The following is a 14,386-nucleotide window of genomic DNA, read 5'->3' as shown; positions in this document are numbered from 1 at the left end:
AGATTTAAATAAATAAATAATTAAGATATACATAGAAAGTATAATTAATGAAATAATTTTTTAAACAACATTCGTGAAGTTGTTGTTGTTGTTTTTTTTTTTTTTTTTGAAAATAAATAAAACAAGTAAATTATTTAAAAAAAAAAAAAAAAAACTTGTTTTTTTTCATACTTTCCATCACACAACATTCACACGCGCGCACACACACACACACACACACACACACACACAAACAAGAGAAAATTAAATTTCGCTTAAAATAATAATAATTATGTACAATTTTTCTTTTTTTTTTTTTTACAAATTACTATCTTTTCCAAAATGCTACAGTTTCTTGAAAATTTCTCGAACGCGTTACCCTAATCTTATTATTATTATTATCATTAAAATTATTAAATTTTTTATTGCTTACATTTTCTAATTTCTCATTTAAATTTTTAACTGCGGCAGCAACTTTTGAATAATTATACGTTTCCTGTAACTTCCTTTGAACGTTCGAAGAAGGTTTACATCCGTTCACCACCTCCCCGTTAGTTTTCACATATACTCCTGGCAATTTTTCTTCTGCTGTTGGCAAAGAAACAGATGAATTAATATTAATTTTAACGTTCGTCGTTATTTTTCCCGATGGGGGTGTATTTTTTAATGGTATTGTGACATCGTTTCCATTTTTCATTTCTTTTAAATCAGGTACGACCACTCGTTTAATTTGATTATTTGTAATTACATTTATTTGACTCGATGATATATCGTTTAATTTTTTACCGACATTTTCTAATTTTTTATCCATTTCATCCACGTTTTGACTAAAATCAATAAATTTTTTTTTTATATCCGATACTTTTTCTTGGATTTCTTTTTTTTTAAACATATCATTATTTCCATCTTCTCTTTTCCTTTCCCCATCATCATCATCATCATCATCGTCATTATCGATCGTATTGGAGTCTGATTCCTTTTCTTCTGTTATTGAATATTTTTTATTTAATAAATTATTTCCCGTTTGATATGCAGAAGTTGATGAATGATTAGAACCGACAGAAGAACAATCACTTATACCCGAATCGCTTCTTTCGCTTTTAAATAATTTCAAATTATTATTTTTTCCTTCTTCTTCTTCTTCTCCTCCTTCTTTTTTCGAATCTCCATCACCTTCTCTCCCATCTTCTAATAATTTATTATAACCGCAACATTTTTTCAGACTAGAATTTGATACCATTTCGACGTAATTTTTATTTTCTAATTGACTATTATTATTTATTTGTCCTGAATTTCTTCGTGATGCTGCCGACAATGATGCCATTCGTCCCAATGCTCTGATGGCATTTGCCGTTTTCTGTTAATTGTTAATTAAAAAAAAAAAAAAAAAATTTTATTTTACACACCACATGCTTTGTTACACATTAGTAATTTAAAAAAAAAAAAAAACAAACAAACGAATCGTTACTACAATTTTAAATTTTTTACAATCTCAAATTCATTCGTTAAAAAAAAAACATAATTAATAAAAATTACGCATGTTTAAAATGAATGAAAAAAAAAAAATGTAAGGAATAAAATATGAATAAATCAATCAATCAATCAATCAATCAATCAATAACATTCGTTCGAAACTCACCTGCCATTTTCTTCTAATAATAAATTTTTTAAGTTTATCAGTGCTTAAAACGACTTTCATTGTTTTGTCATGTTCTGACATCATCCATTTATTTTTTAAACATTCGGATGCTGTCAGTCGTTTTCTAAACGAAAAAAAAAAAAAAAAAAACGTTAAAGTGTGAGAAAACAAAGCGAAACAAACAAGCAAACAAACAAACAAACAACTTACTCTTTTCGTTTAACGATAAGCATCGATATAAAGTCTTTAGCATCTTGAGAAATAGCATCGAAAGCTTCATCATCAAAATCAAACGTAGCTCTCGTTATGTTGGCAAACGTTTCCGCATCGTTTTCACCCATAAACGGTGACAAACCAGACAATCTAACAAAGAAGAGGCAAATGTTAAAATTGTTACTTTTTTTTTCTCTCTCACCTGGATTCGGTCCTGATTGTAGTACTTACAACACGTAACAAATCACACCAACCGACCACATATCAGTTTCTAATCCTATGGGTTCGTAATTGATTATTTCCGGTGGTACAAATTCTGGAGTACCGAAAAGAACGCGAACCGGAGTATTCGGATCGAGCTTTTGTGCAAGACCGAAATCAATTAATTTTATTTCGTGCGACGTTCTCGATTGACACATTATATTTTCAGGTTTCAAATCCAGGTGCACGATGTTGTTTTTGTGCATGTATTCGACTCCTTCGCATATTTGTCTCATGAACAATATGCAATCTCTTTCCGTCAGTTGAAAATCATCCGCCACGACTCTTTCAAATAATTCTCCACCCGATATGCTGTAAAAGAAAATTTTTTTTTTTTTTGGTAAACGATCGTCGAGGGAATTGCTCCAGAAGTAAGGACAGGTACTCACTATTCCATGACCATGACGTATTCCCGGGGATTTTCAAAAACGGCCTCCAAACTCAAAAGTTTCGGATGCCTTAAAAAATTCATAATTTCAATTTCTTCTTTGACTTTTTCTCTATCTTTCATTTTGATGCACTTGACAAATTTTGCCGCCAATTTTCGTCCCGTTTTGAATTCTTCGACTTTGTGCACGACACCGTAACGTCCTTTTCCAAGCTCTTCTAAAACTTTATAATTTTTTTTAAATACGTTTCCCGATTGTATTATTGTGAAATTAGTATCATCATCATTTTCCAACTTTGTGTGTGATGGTATGAGAATTTCGTTGGATTCGTAACTCGGTTCGCTTTGACCGTACATATTTTCCGCTTTTATTCTAAATTTATATTTTATATTTTCTTGTAAATTATTTGCCACGTATGATAGATAATGAGTTAAACCTGATATTTCTTTCCATTGATTATCTATATTATTTTTTATTTCTACTACGTATCCCGTTATTTGACTACCACCGTCGAAATGTGGACTCGACCATTCAACTTCCAATGCATTATTTCCAACGTATTTAACTATTGGATACGTTGCCGGTGGATCGGGAGGCCCTATAAGCCAAAAAGGAACAAACTTTTACATTTTGCAAAAATGAGAGTGTTAAAAAAAAAAAAAAAAATTTGGGGGGATTTTGCCAATCAATAATAGATCCCGTATACGTTTTACGTCTCTTTATCCAGCCATATTAATTAATTTAAAGAAAAAAAAAAAACCTCCTAAAAACCTCAAAAAAAACCTCCTAAAACCTCAAAAAAAAACCTCCTAAAACCCCAAAAAAAAAAATCTCCTAAAACCTCAAAAAAAACCTCACCTGGTATGTTTCGATGAGATGTAAAAATTTCTCCGGCCACCATTTTTTTTTCTATACAATAATAATAATAATAATAACTTGAAATAAAAATTTTTTGGAATTAAATGAAGTACCCGTACTCGATACCAACCGAACAACAACTAAACGTTTGGTTAATAACTAACAACCCAACTTTCTTTTTTTTCCTTCTTTGTCTTTTATGGGGTTTTCTCATCAAAGTCATCATTCTTAATATATATTTTCGTGTTAAAAAAAAAAAAAATTTTTGTCTGACGTCACACGCGATAAATTTCGTCGTTTTTAACGTCATAATAATAATAATAATAATAAATGACAAACGAACCTTGAGTCATATTCATAAATTTTTTTTCTTTAAAACTTTTTGTTAATTAATGTGAATTGTTGTTGTTGTTGTTATTGTTATGTTTGAAAAAAAAAATTGGTTTTGTCATATGATTTTGTTTGTTTTGTTTGTTTTGTTTTATTTTTTTATTAAAACTTTTGTTTTTTTGTTTTTTTATTATAATATTTAAAATTTAAATTTTATTATTAAAAAAAAAATTTTCCGTCATTTCTTATTTAAAAAATCTTTTTCTTTTTCTTTTAAATTCAAAACGGTAATAATAATAATAATAATAAAGGGAAAAAATGTTTTATTAATTTTTATTATTTTTTTTATTCAATTTTTCGATCGGAAAATTTTCATTGTTTTTATTATTACCCGTACAGTTAAAAAAAAAATTTATTACTTATTAAAGATTTTATTTATTGAATCTCTTCGGTAATAATCTTTCGCCCAAAAAAAAAATTACGGTAATATTACTTTTATTAAAAATTAATTAATAATTACATAAGGAATCTTCAAAACATTATCTCTAACGATTTTCTTTTATTACTTATTTATTAAAATCCCCAAAATAAAATGGTAAAAAAAAATTACCCGAGTAAGTTTTTTGCCGTATCGATTTATCAACACAAAAATAATTAATTTTTATATAATTAGAATCCATAAACAAAAATACAACAAATTCAAAAACGATACTTTTATAAATAAAACAAACGAACGTGATTTTAGACAGACAGGCTAACGGTACGTTTTGAATATTGAAAAAACGTCAATCAAATTAACTTACGGTAATATTCGAAATTATTATTATTATTATAGTATAAACTAAATAAATAAACGGCGGAGTAAAAAATTTATTTACTTACGGTAATAATTATTGTTTATTTTTTTTAAAAATGCGATTTAATTAATTTACGTCAATAAAAATATTAACCGTATTGAAAAGTTTTGATCGTCGTCGTCGTCGTCGTCGTGCAATTAGAAAAAGTAAAAAAAAAAATAATAATAATAATGAACGTTACCTTTGACGGAGACTGATGAAAAATGACAATCTTTTCCCAAATCGTTTTCAACGTGTACTACATATTTACCGCTGTCGTCTGAATTGATTGTAAATACGGACAAACTCGTAGTTCCATCACCTGTTTTTATGTTTATCTTATCTGTATTTCTCAAAATTTGGCCCTGAACAAACAAACAAACAAACATATGACTGTCGCATCGTTATACAAACGAGATTTGATTTTTATTTAACAAACAAACAAACAAACTTACTCCTTTGAGCCATTTTACAATGGGTTTCGGTTGTCCCGTATAAGAAGCTCTTAAAACGATATTTTCACCTCTGAAAACGTTTAAATCTTTCGGACCGTTAATTATTTTCGGTATCGATTCTTCGATATTTTTATCATCATCATCATCATCATCAATCGAATTTGATTTTTCTTGTTGTGGTAAAATAATTAAATCAGCCGAACACGATGACGAACTGTCCAAACACGAACATTTACCATTCGATGACGCTTTACCCTTACAATTATCACAAACGTATCGAGCGGTGCATACAATTTCACCCTCATCTTTACCACTAACCGAATTTATATGAAGAATGCTTATGTCGTCATTTCCTTCCACCTAAACAAATCCAAATTGTAATAAAAAAAAGGTGTCGAAATATTTAAAAAATATTATCATTATTATTACTTACCGTATATCGATTAGAAATTGTTTTATCATCGACTACCACCCCCCCGACACTCCATTGTATTAATTTACATCGTGATTTTATATCATCCATTTGAACGCGACAGCAAAAACTGGCACTCGTACCAATTTTCACCCCTAAAGAATTTGGAGTTTTACTAAATACGATTTTTGGCAAACGCTCCGTTGTAATTTCTGTAAAGAAAATTTTATAAATAATTAGTGATAATAATAATAATTATTATTATTATTTTAATAATTTTTTTAAAAAAATTAAATCGATTCGTTATTTAATTAATTCTTAACATACTATAATAATTACAAATTTTTTATTTTTTATTTAATTTTCTGAATAGAACAAAAAACAACAATTCGGGTGTTTCTTTTTTTATTATTTAAACAAAAGAATTTATTATTATCATTAGTTATATTTATAAATTGTTTATATTTTATTGTTTAAACAAAAAAAAAAAATTTTTTTTATAAATAATAAAATAAATACGATAACGTAAATTTCTGGTTCTATTATTATTGTTTTTTAAGCGGTTTTAAAATAGTTTTAATTTATTAAAAAAATATTTATTTATTAATTTATTAATTAATAATAGCCTTCAAGTTATTTTTTATTTATTTATTTATTAAAAAAATTTCTAAACGTTTTATTGTTTAAAAAAAAATTCAAAACGACGCCTTTAACGGTTTTTTAAGGTTCGTGAACTATTTAAAATTTCTATGACGTATATATTATACACGTATGTCGTTTGTAGTTCGTGATATTGTCATGAAAAACCTTTAATTTTCAGTCAGTGAATGAATGAATGAATGAATGAATTTATAACGAATTTTTTAAAAATTAATTTTCACTTAATTAAATCTCAAATCGCGTATCCTTCCTTCCGAATTTAATTTTATTTGACGTAAAAACGACGATGACGAACAAACAAACAAACAAAAAAAAAATTAAATTAAATAATTAAAACAAACAACAATGTATTTGTCGGTTTAAAAAAATAATGATGATAATCATAATGACAAAAAAAAAAAAAACATAGCGATCGTGACTTATCAAAAAAATTAAATAAGGAAATTTAAAAGGTGTTATTATTATCACCTAATAATGTTTATGGTCCTTGACAATAGTTACGAGTGAATCTTATTCAATGTGCGAGACGTCATAATCGATTTTTGTTTTTTGTTCTTTTTTTTTGTTTGTTTGTTTGTTACTAATTAATCAAAAAAAAAACAAAAAAAATTGTTAAAGTCGTCATTGTAGATATTCGTACTGACCTTTGACCAATAATTCACCCGATGAAACAGATTCTCCGTATTGATTAAAAACTTCGCATAAATATTTTCCGGAATCTTCGAGAAAAGCATCGGCTATTCTAAGACCGAATCTACCGTCGTCGTAATCAATGTAACGAAAATCTGGACAATTAGGAATTTCTTTGTTATCTTTAACCCAAACGACGTCGAAGGGTGCTGCACCTATGGGAAACGAAAAACTATGAGTGAAAAGTTGAGGGTAGGGGGTTTGTAAGGATTTGGATTAGTTAATACCTTTAATTTGAACTTGTAATTCTGCTGGATTTCCTTCTTCCACGACAACATCTTTCAAAGCGTTAACAAAAACCGGGGGCATGGTATTTAGGTCGTCGTCCCTGTCGACGACAACCAATTCAGCCGAACAATAACATTTCCCTGCGTTATTTTCTGCTACGCAAGAATAAACTCCAGCATCTTCTTCTTCTAAATTATCAATTTCGAGCATGGCAATTTTTCCATCCCACGTCGGTGTTGTTTTGTTTGTTTTTACGATTAATTCTCCCTCTCGGTACCAAGAAGTTATGGTATCGGGACTAGATACGACATCGCATGCCAAAGTTACGTTATCTCCTAATCTACCCACGCTATTTCCTATCCGCCTTCTAAAACTCGGCGAAGAACTCCAAGATCGTACGCTTTGAGCTTTTGTCATATGACCTCTTGCACCTATGACATCGAGCCTCGCAGTTGCTTCAACACGACCGACTTCATTTTCTACGGTGATCCTATACAATCCGGCATCTTCCACCGTGACTTCTTCTATTTCTAAAATTTTTAAATCGTCTTTTTCCGAAATATTTATTCTTCTAGTCGGTGTCACGGTACTGTTATCTTTATCCCAAGTCACCCAAGGTGTGGGATGACCCGATACGGCACATTGAAAACGTATCGTTTCTCCTTCTTCAGCGACTCGATTATGAGGTACCGCATAAAATTTTGGCGGTGTTATTTTCAATCTTTTTTGTCTCGCCGTCGTAGATAAAGGTTCTTTCCAACTACTCGAAGTAAACGGTGAAATACTTCTAGAAGGAGTCGTGCGAGGAGTCGAACGGGGGGTAGACGCATTTGACATAATATCAGACTGACGAGTTAATTGCCTACTGAGTAAATTTTCTTTTTCTTCCGGTACGTCGACGACCAAACACGCCGAAGTATAAGAACGACCGATATCGTTATAAGCAACGCATGTATACTCTCCTTCATCTTCCGGAAAAACTTGTTTTATCATTAACGTGGCCGTACTTCCATCGAAATTCGTTTCGAAATCACCTCCTTTGGGCAAAGATTTTTTTTCCTTTTCCCATTTTATATCGACGGGATCGGGAGCAAAAACAACGCATTCAAATGTCACAGCATCACCATCGCAACAACGAATATCTTTGAGTCCTTTTTTAAATATCGGAAGCCTTTCCACTTTCCTAAAAAAAAAAAAAAACATTTACAACACTTATAGAAATAATAATAATAAAAAAGAGAAATTTTTCTTAAATAATGATAATAATAACAACTCACCCATGAGTCACAGGATTATTACGGTGGTCCATCCTGTCCTCCTTTCCTTGACCTAAAACAAAATAAATTTTATATTTATACCATAATAGGCGTATATACGTATATATATGGTTAAGGTACGGGCCTCTTGGGCTCGACGCACAATTGCACGTATATAGTTATCATTATTATTTGACGTGAAGGTTTTTTCTTTTTTTTTTTTACTTGTTTAAAACTCTTTTAATATTAGTTTTAGTTGTTTGAAACATTTTTTTTTTTTGTATTGACATAAATTATTTGACTAAATTTTTTTCAAGGTCAAATAAAAAAATTAAATATATATATATATATACTTCCGGAAGTTGTTTTTTTTTTAATTGTAAAAAATCGATCGGATCATTTATTTAATAAATAAAATCATTTTTTTAGTGTATGTGCATGTGTGTGTGTGTGTGTGTGTGTGCGGTTTTTTTTTTTCTCCTTAGCCAAACATTATTGATTCCCGTTATCATTAAAATCCATAAATCGATAACGGATATTGATTTTCAAATTTATAAATATTTATTATGGTTACTACCTTTTGCATAGATTTGAAGGGAAATCACGGCTTTAGTTTCTCCATGTACGTTCCTTGCGACAACCGAATACGTTCCAGTATGATCGAGTTTTGCATTTGGTATTTCCAGTAAATATTTCGGTCCGTTACCTTGCGTTTTAAAATCTGGCGAATCCCTATAGTAATCCGGCTGGAAAAAAAAATCATCATTATTATTACGACTAAATTAAAATCCTTTTGGTGGTGGGTCGTGACCTTTCAAATTTTATCAACAAAAAAAAAAGGATTTCAAGTAAAAAAATTTGCGGAGGAGTTTATAAACGCACATAAGAATTTTTTTCTTTTTTGTAATCGTACGTTAGCAGACGAAATAATTAAAAATAATAATAATAATAATAATAATTTTTTTTGAAATCGTTCACGATTAAATCAACCCCCCGCTATCCAATTACAAAAATTTTTTTTTTTTAATCATTTGTAGTTTTAATCATTAAAATTTGATTTTATTACGAAATTTTCTTTTTTTTTTTTTTTTTTTTGAAAAATCTTATCGCCGTTTATTAAACAAACATTTCATTATTATTATTATTATATTTGCAAAAAAAATTAAAAGTTCAATTTTTCAATTTCCCACCGTAATTAAAACTCTCACTTTTTTTTTTTTCAGGTCGGATTTACTTTTATTATCGAAGGACTTTAAAAATCCATTATTATTATTATTATTATTATTATTATTATTATTATTATTTTAGTAGGATTTTCGTAAGATTTTCTTATACGCCTACATTACAAAAACATCTTTTTTTGATGATAATAATAATAATTTTTAAGTAATAAAAAAAAAAAATTATGATCGACGGTTTAAAATTTTTATTTTTTTCACAAAAAAGAGTTTTGTCAATTTTTAAAAGATTATTATTATTATTATTATCATTATTATTTATTTATTTATAAAAAAATATTTTAATAAGAAAATAAAAATTAGTAATAAACATAACAACGCGTAATTTATTTAATTAATTACCGACGAAAGCAAAGCGGAAGTGAAGGAAAAAAACAAAACAAATTTATGTTCTTTTGTAGTTTGGTGACTAATATTTGAACAATAATTTTTATTTGTTTATCTTCTGCTTTATTTAAAAGAATTTGCCGCCATTTTTAATATTTGATTTTGACAAAAAAAAAAAAATTTAATGTTTAGCTTATTGATTGATGACCGGAAAAAAAAATGAAACGAAAAATGAAAAAAAAATTTTTTTTTTCCAACGGTTTTTTTACTATTTTTTTAAACAACCAACAAACAACAACAACAATAACAACAACAATGTGTTGTTGTTTACATTTTCGTTTGTTTTTTTCGTTATTAAATGTTTGATACCTTAATCAACAATTATTGTTTCAATATATGATTTTGTAATAATTTTTTTTTCCCAAACAATTCAATTCGTCATTACATTACAAATTTTAATTTTAAATTATAATAATTAAAAACTTAATTAATTAATTAACTAATTATCATCATCATCATCATCATCGTAATCGTAATTTTCAATGTCACGAATAAATTTATTTAAAAAAAAAAAAATTCTCCAAATTATTTTATGAATGAATTAAAAGAATTGAATGATGATTAATTAAAAATTTTAATTTTTAAAATAAATAATTTATTTATTTATTCATATTTATTGTTTTTGTTTGATTACTATGTAAAATAATAATAATTTTAGTTATTCATAACAACGCCTTCTTTATTTATTTATTTATTAATTAATAAATGAAGGTAATAAAAAAATTACCAAGTAAGGTCTTTTAAAATTACGCACAATAATGGCGCCGCTCATAAAATAATAAATAGTCCATTGACTTAATTTATGAATTAGTTTTTTTTTTACTAAAAAAAAAAACTAATAATTATATATTTCCCGTATTTAAGTTACACACTAATTACTTTTATAATTGTTGTTGTTGTAGTTGTTGTTTGTTGTTTGTTGTTTTAGCCAAAACATATTCGATCTTCGTAAAAAAAAAAAATTCAAAGTCGTACAAAAAAAAAAATTAAAAAAAAAATTAAAAAAAAAATTATGAAGAGTGAAACGTTTTGTTTTTATTTTGTTTTTGACAACGAGATAAATATCGATCGATATATCGAATCGTTTTATATTTAATTCGTTTCCTTAAAAAAATTAAAAATAATTAAAAACCTTTAAATGAAATATTATCCCAATTTTTTTTCCACCGATTTTATCCAAAATGATAATAATAAAAGAAGAACAAACGACGACAACCGTAACAAACAATAAAATAATTTTATTATTATTATTATTATTATTAATATTATTAATATTATTATTAAACTAACAACCACTTTCACTTTTCTTTTTAATAAATAAATAATTAATAAATAAATACGAAACAAACCAAAATAAAAAAAAAATTTTTTCACCAAACAAGGTTTGACTTTATTACTTCAACTCGTTTAACTTGGTACTGAGTCTAAATTCGGGTAAAAACCTACAGGCACGGGTAGGTAGGAAGGTAGGAAGGTAGGTTGGTAGGTAGTGGGGATTAAATTTAAAAAAAAAAACAAACTTGGTTTGTGTCATCATCACGAAGATTTAGGTTTCTCTTTTTCTCTCTCTCTCTCTCATTCGATTATTTTTTAATAATAATAATAATAATTTTTTTTGTTAAGAAAGGTCGTTTGTGGTGGTGCGTGCGTGCGTGCGTGCGCGTGAGTGGGTGGATGTCAACGTGAGAATAAATCACACGCACAAAAATAAATCGTTAATAATTATGCGTTTGTTCAATTGACAATTATTTATTATCGTCGCGCCATTATTAATAAATAAATAAATGAAAAAACAAATTTTTTTTTAATTAATAATTTTATACAAACGAGGGCGGTGGCAGCGGCAGTGGCGGCGATGGCAATGGCGGCGGCATTTAAATAAATAAATAAATTTTTTGCAATGACCTGCATTGAATCGTGACTGACCTGTATTTATAATATTTATTATTATTCCTGTTCAATACGTGAAAAAAAAAAGCTTTGTTCGAGAGGTTTTTTTTTTTTTTAAACTTTCAAATAATTTTTGGCGCAAAAATTACGCGACATGATTTTCAAAATTTTTCTTTTTCTTCTTCGCACAACAACAACAACAAATAAAGAGAAAGTAATAAATTATATTTTTATAATATTTATTTTGTAGAGAATGAATTGATAATAATAATTCCGGTTACGGCCAGCTGGATACCTGAACGAAACCTGTTCATATCATATCGTTCCCCACCTCCTCCCCCTCACCTCTCCTCCCCCCTTTTAACTACAAAATCATTTATAAATAAGTTTTTTTTTTACCTTAGGAGATCACGATCGGAGAGGGAAAAAACCATTTTTTCAAATACCGGAAACGTTTAAAAAAAAAATTTTTTTTTTTTTTTTTTTTAAATGTTGGTATTTGATAACCTCCCTCAATCAATAATAAAAAACCTACTTATTATAACTTATTTGACCCGAGACGTCCTTTAAAAAAAATGGAAAACTCGATTCCTTATATGGGTAACAATTTTATTTATTTTCTTTTGAATTTTTTTTTAAAAAGAAAAACCTTCGCGCTAAATTTTTAAAGTTTCTATTTAAATTTAAATTTTTTTTTTTTTTTTATTGTCGCCATTTAAATGTTTTTTTTTCTTAAGAAAATAAAGTGGGCCGTTTTTTAGCAGACGACGCATTAAAACACCGAATAGTTATTTCGAAAATTATTACGAATTTTATTAAATCATCGTTTGAATTGAATTTTAATCTTTTACCTTAAGAAAATCTCTTAGCCAATAAACTTCCGGTTTGGGATCTCCAATGACTTCACATTCGATGAAAACCGTATCACCTTCTACAGCATTACTTGATCGAGGTTTCGTTATGAACATCGGTTGTTTAGAATACCTGAAAAAAATTAAAAGGAAAAAAAAAATTTTCATTTTTATTATTCCTCAAAGGAGAGAAAGTTATACGCGAGTGTTTCGATATATCAAAACATTCGATAACGTTATCACACTTTTTTTTCTTCGTCATCTCTATATTATAACTAATAACTTTTGTGTAAAAAAAAATTTTTATTTGTCATTTCCGGAAAGTACTTTACAACCATTTTTTTTTGTTTCAATACCTACAACTTTCCTTTTCTTTTTTCAACGAATAAAATTTAAATTTTCTCATAAATTTGAAAGGAAAAAAAAAAAAAAAAAAAAAAAGTTTATTTTGTTTACGAAACACCCGGAGGAAGTTTACGACATTTTCATTTTTTTTTTTTTTTTGTCGAATAATAACAAACAAAATTATTACGATAACGCGATACATTTAACGAAAACTTGTCGCAACTTATTTAAAACAATGAAAAAAAAAAAATTTTTTTTTTTTTTAAATAAAATTAATTAATCGTGGGAAAAACAACGTCAATACCTATTTAATTAATAATAATTATTATTATTATTTTTAAAATTAATATTATTTGACCTTGTATGACCTCGACGGTTTTTTTTTTTTTTTTTTAAATCGATGTCAAATTTTTTTTTATCAAAACAAAGAAAGTTAGAAAGGATCGAGATCGAGAGTGAAGAAAATTTTTAATAATGGCGTAAAATCGATTAAAATGCGTGTTTGAGAAACACGACGCGTTTAACAGATGTTAATTTACTAAAAAAAAATAGTAACCAACAAACATTGAATGCGAACAAACTCACAACTTCCGGTTTTAAATGTTTTTAACGACAATAATTTCCAATAGAAAATATGAATATACTCACGGTAATTCAGGCTCTTGTATTTGCGGTGGCAGAGAATCGTTAAATGACTCTGATATGACATTAACTTTACACGTTGTTTCCGTTCTTCCAACTTCGTTTGTTGCCGTACACGTATAAGTACCGGATTCTCTTTGCGTTATGTGTGCTATTGCCAATTCTAACGTTCCATCGTGATCAAGAGTCATTATTATTTTTCTACTGGGACGAAGTCTCACGCCGTTTCTATGCCTAATTATCAATTATTATTATTATTTTGAAGTCTTTTTCTATTTTTAATTAGGGGTAAAAAAAAATAGAAGAAGAAAAATTACCAAACGACTCCGACGGAAGGATATGCTTCAACTTTTGCCGACAATCTTAATTCGTTATTGCATTTCACATCTCGCATTTCCGGTAATTCTTTTATGAAAAGTGGAGCTACGTATGCGCGAATACCCTTGTCGACAATCAGGTTGCAGTGACAAGAAACCGAACCGTCGTTATTTTTTGCTTTTATCGTGTAACATCCAGAATCATCTAAATTCGTTCTGGAAATTTCCAACGTGTAAAAATGATCACCGGAAGAAAACACGTGACGTTCTGTAAATTTCAATAAAAAATAATGAGTTTTCTCTCTTGTGATTGAGGTGACCTAGGTATAATCATTTCACTCACCATCTTGGTTTATTTGAACGTCGTCTTTGAACCAAGTAACCATCGGTGTTGGATTTCCTAATATTTGACACGTTAACCGAACCGGATACGTCATTTGAACTCTACGATCTCGAAGTCTCATTGTAAATTGTGGCGGATAATTTTGACTTGCTTCTTCGTTTATTTTC

The 14,386-nt window shown here is 28.1% G+C and overlaps 1 protein-coding gene across 1 annotated transcript in view; it reads right to left on the bottom strand.

Annotated features, from left to right (window-relative positions):
• Nucleotides 1-307: 307 nt before the first annotated feature.
• Phum_PHUM541150 (myosin light chain kinase, putative) overlaps nucleotides 308-14,386 on the bottom strand; it is a gene marked incomplete at both ends in the record, with an annotated part of 33,775 nt that continues 19,696 nt past the window's right edge. Inside the window, 16 exons of the mRNA XM_002431655.1 lie at nucleotides 308-1,336; nucleotides 1,619-1,742; nucleotides 1,829-1,981; nucleotides 2,063-2,404; nucleotides 2,482-3,079; nucleotides 4,708-4,870; nucleotides 4,961-5,320; nucleotides 5,394-5,584; nucleotides 6,677-6,877; nucleotides 6,950-8,133; nucleotides 8,228-8,279; nucleotides 8,784-8,952; nucleotides 12,573-12,705; nucleotides 13,566-13,793; nucleotides 13,877-14,144; nucleotides 14,220-14,386. Of these exons, the coding sequence (XP_002431700.1) occupies nucleotides 308-1,336; nucleotides 1,619-1,742; nucleotides 1,829-1,981; nucleotides 2,063-2,404; nucleotides 2,482-3,079; nucleotides 4,708-4,870; nucleotides 4,961-5,320; nucleotides 5,394-5,584; nucleotides 6,677-6,877; nucleotides 6,950-8,133; nucleotides 8,228-8,279; nucleotides 8,784-8,952; nucleotides 12,573-12,705; nucleotides 13,566-13,793; nucleotides 13,877-14,144; nucleotides 14,220-14,386 (5,362 nt within the window). The remainder of the gene's footprint in view (nucleotides 1,337-1,618; nucleotides 1,743-1,828; nucleotides 1,982-2,062; nucleotides 2,405-2,481; nucleotides 3,080-4,707; nucleotides 4,871-4,960; nucleotides 5,321-5,393; nucleotides 5,585-6,676; nucleotides 6,878-6,949; nucleotides 8,134-8,227; nucleotides 8,280-8,783; nucleotides 8,953-12,572; nucleotides 12,706-13,565; nucleotides 13,794-13,876; nucleotides 14,145-14,219) is intronic.

Source organism: Pediculus humanus, genomic scaffold (assembly GCF_000006295.1).
Source record: "Pediculus humanus corporis 1103172108290 genomic scaffold, whole genome shotgun sequence".
NCBI classification, from domain to species: domain Eukaryota; kingdom Metazoa; phylum Arthropoda; class Insecta; order Psocodea; family Pediculidae; genus Pediculus; species Pediculus humanus.
This window is presented reverse-complemented; position numbering and strand designations above follow the sequence as displayed.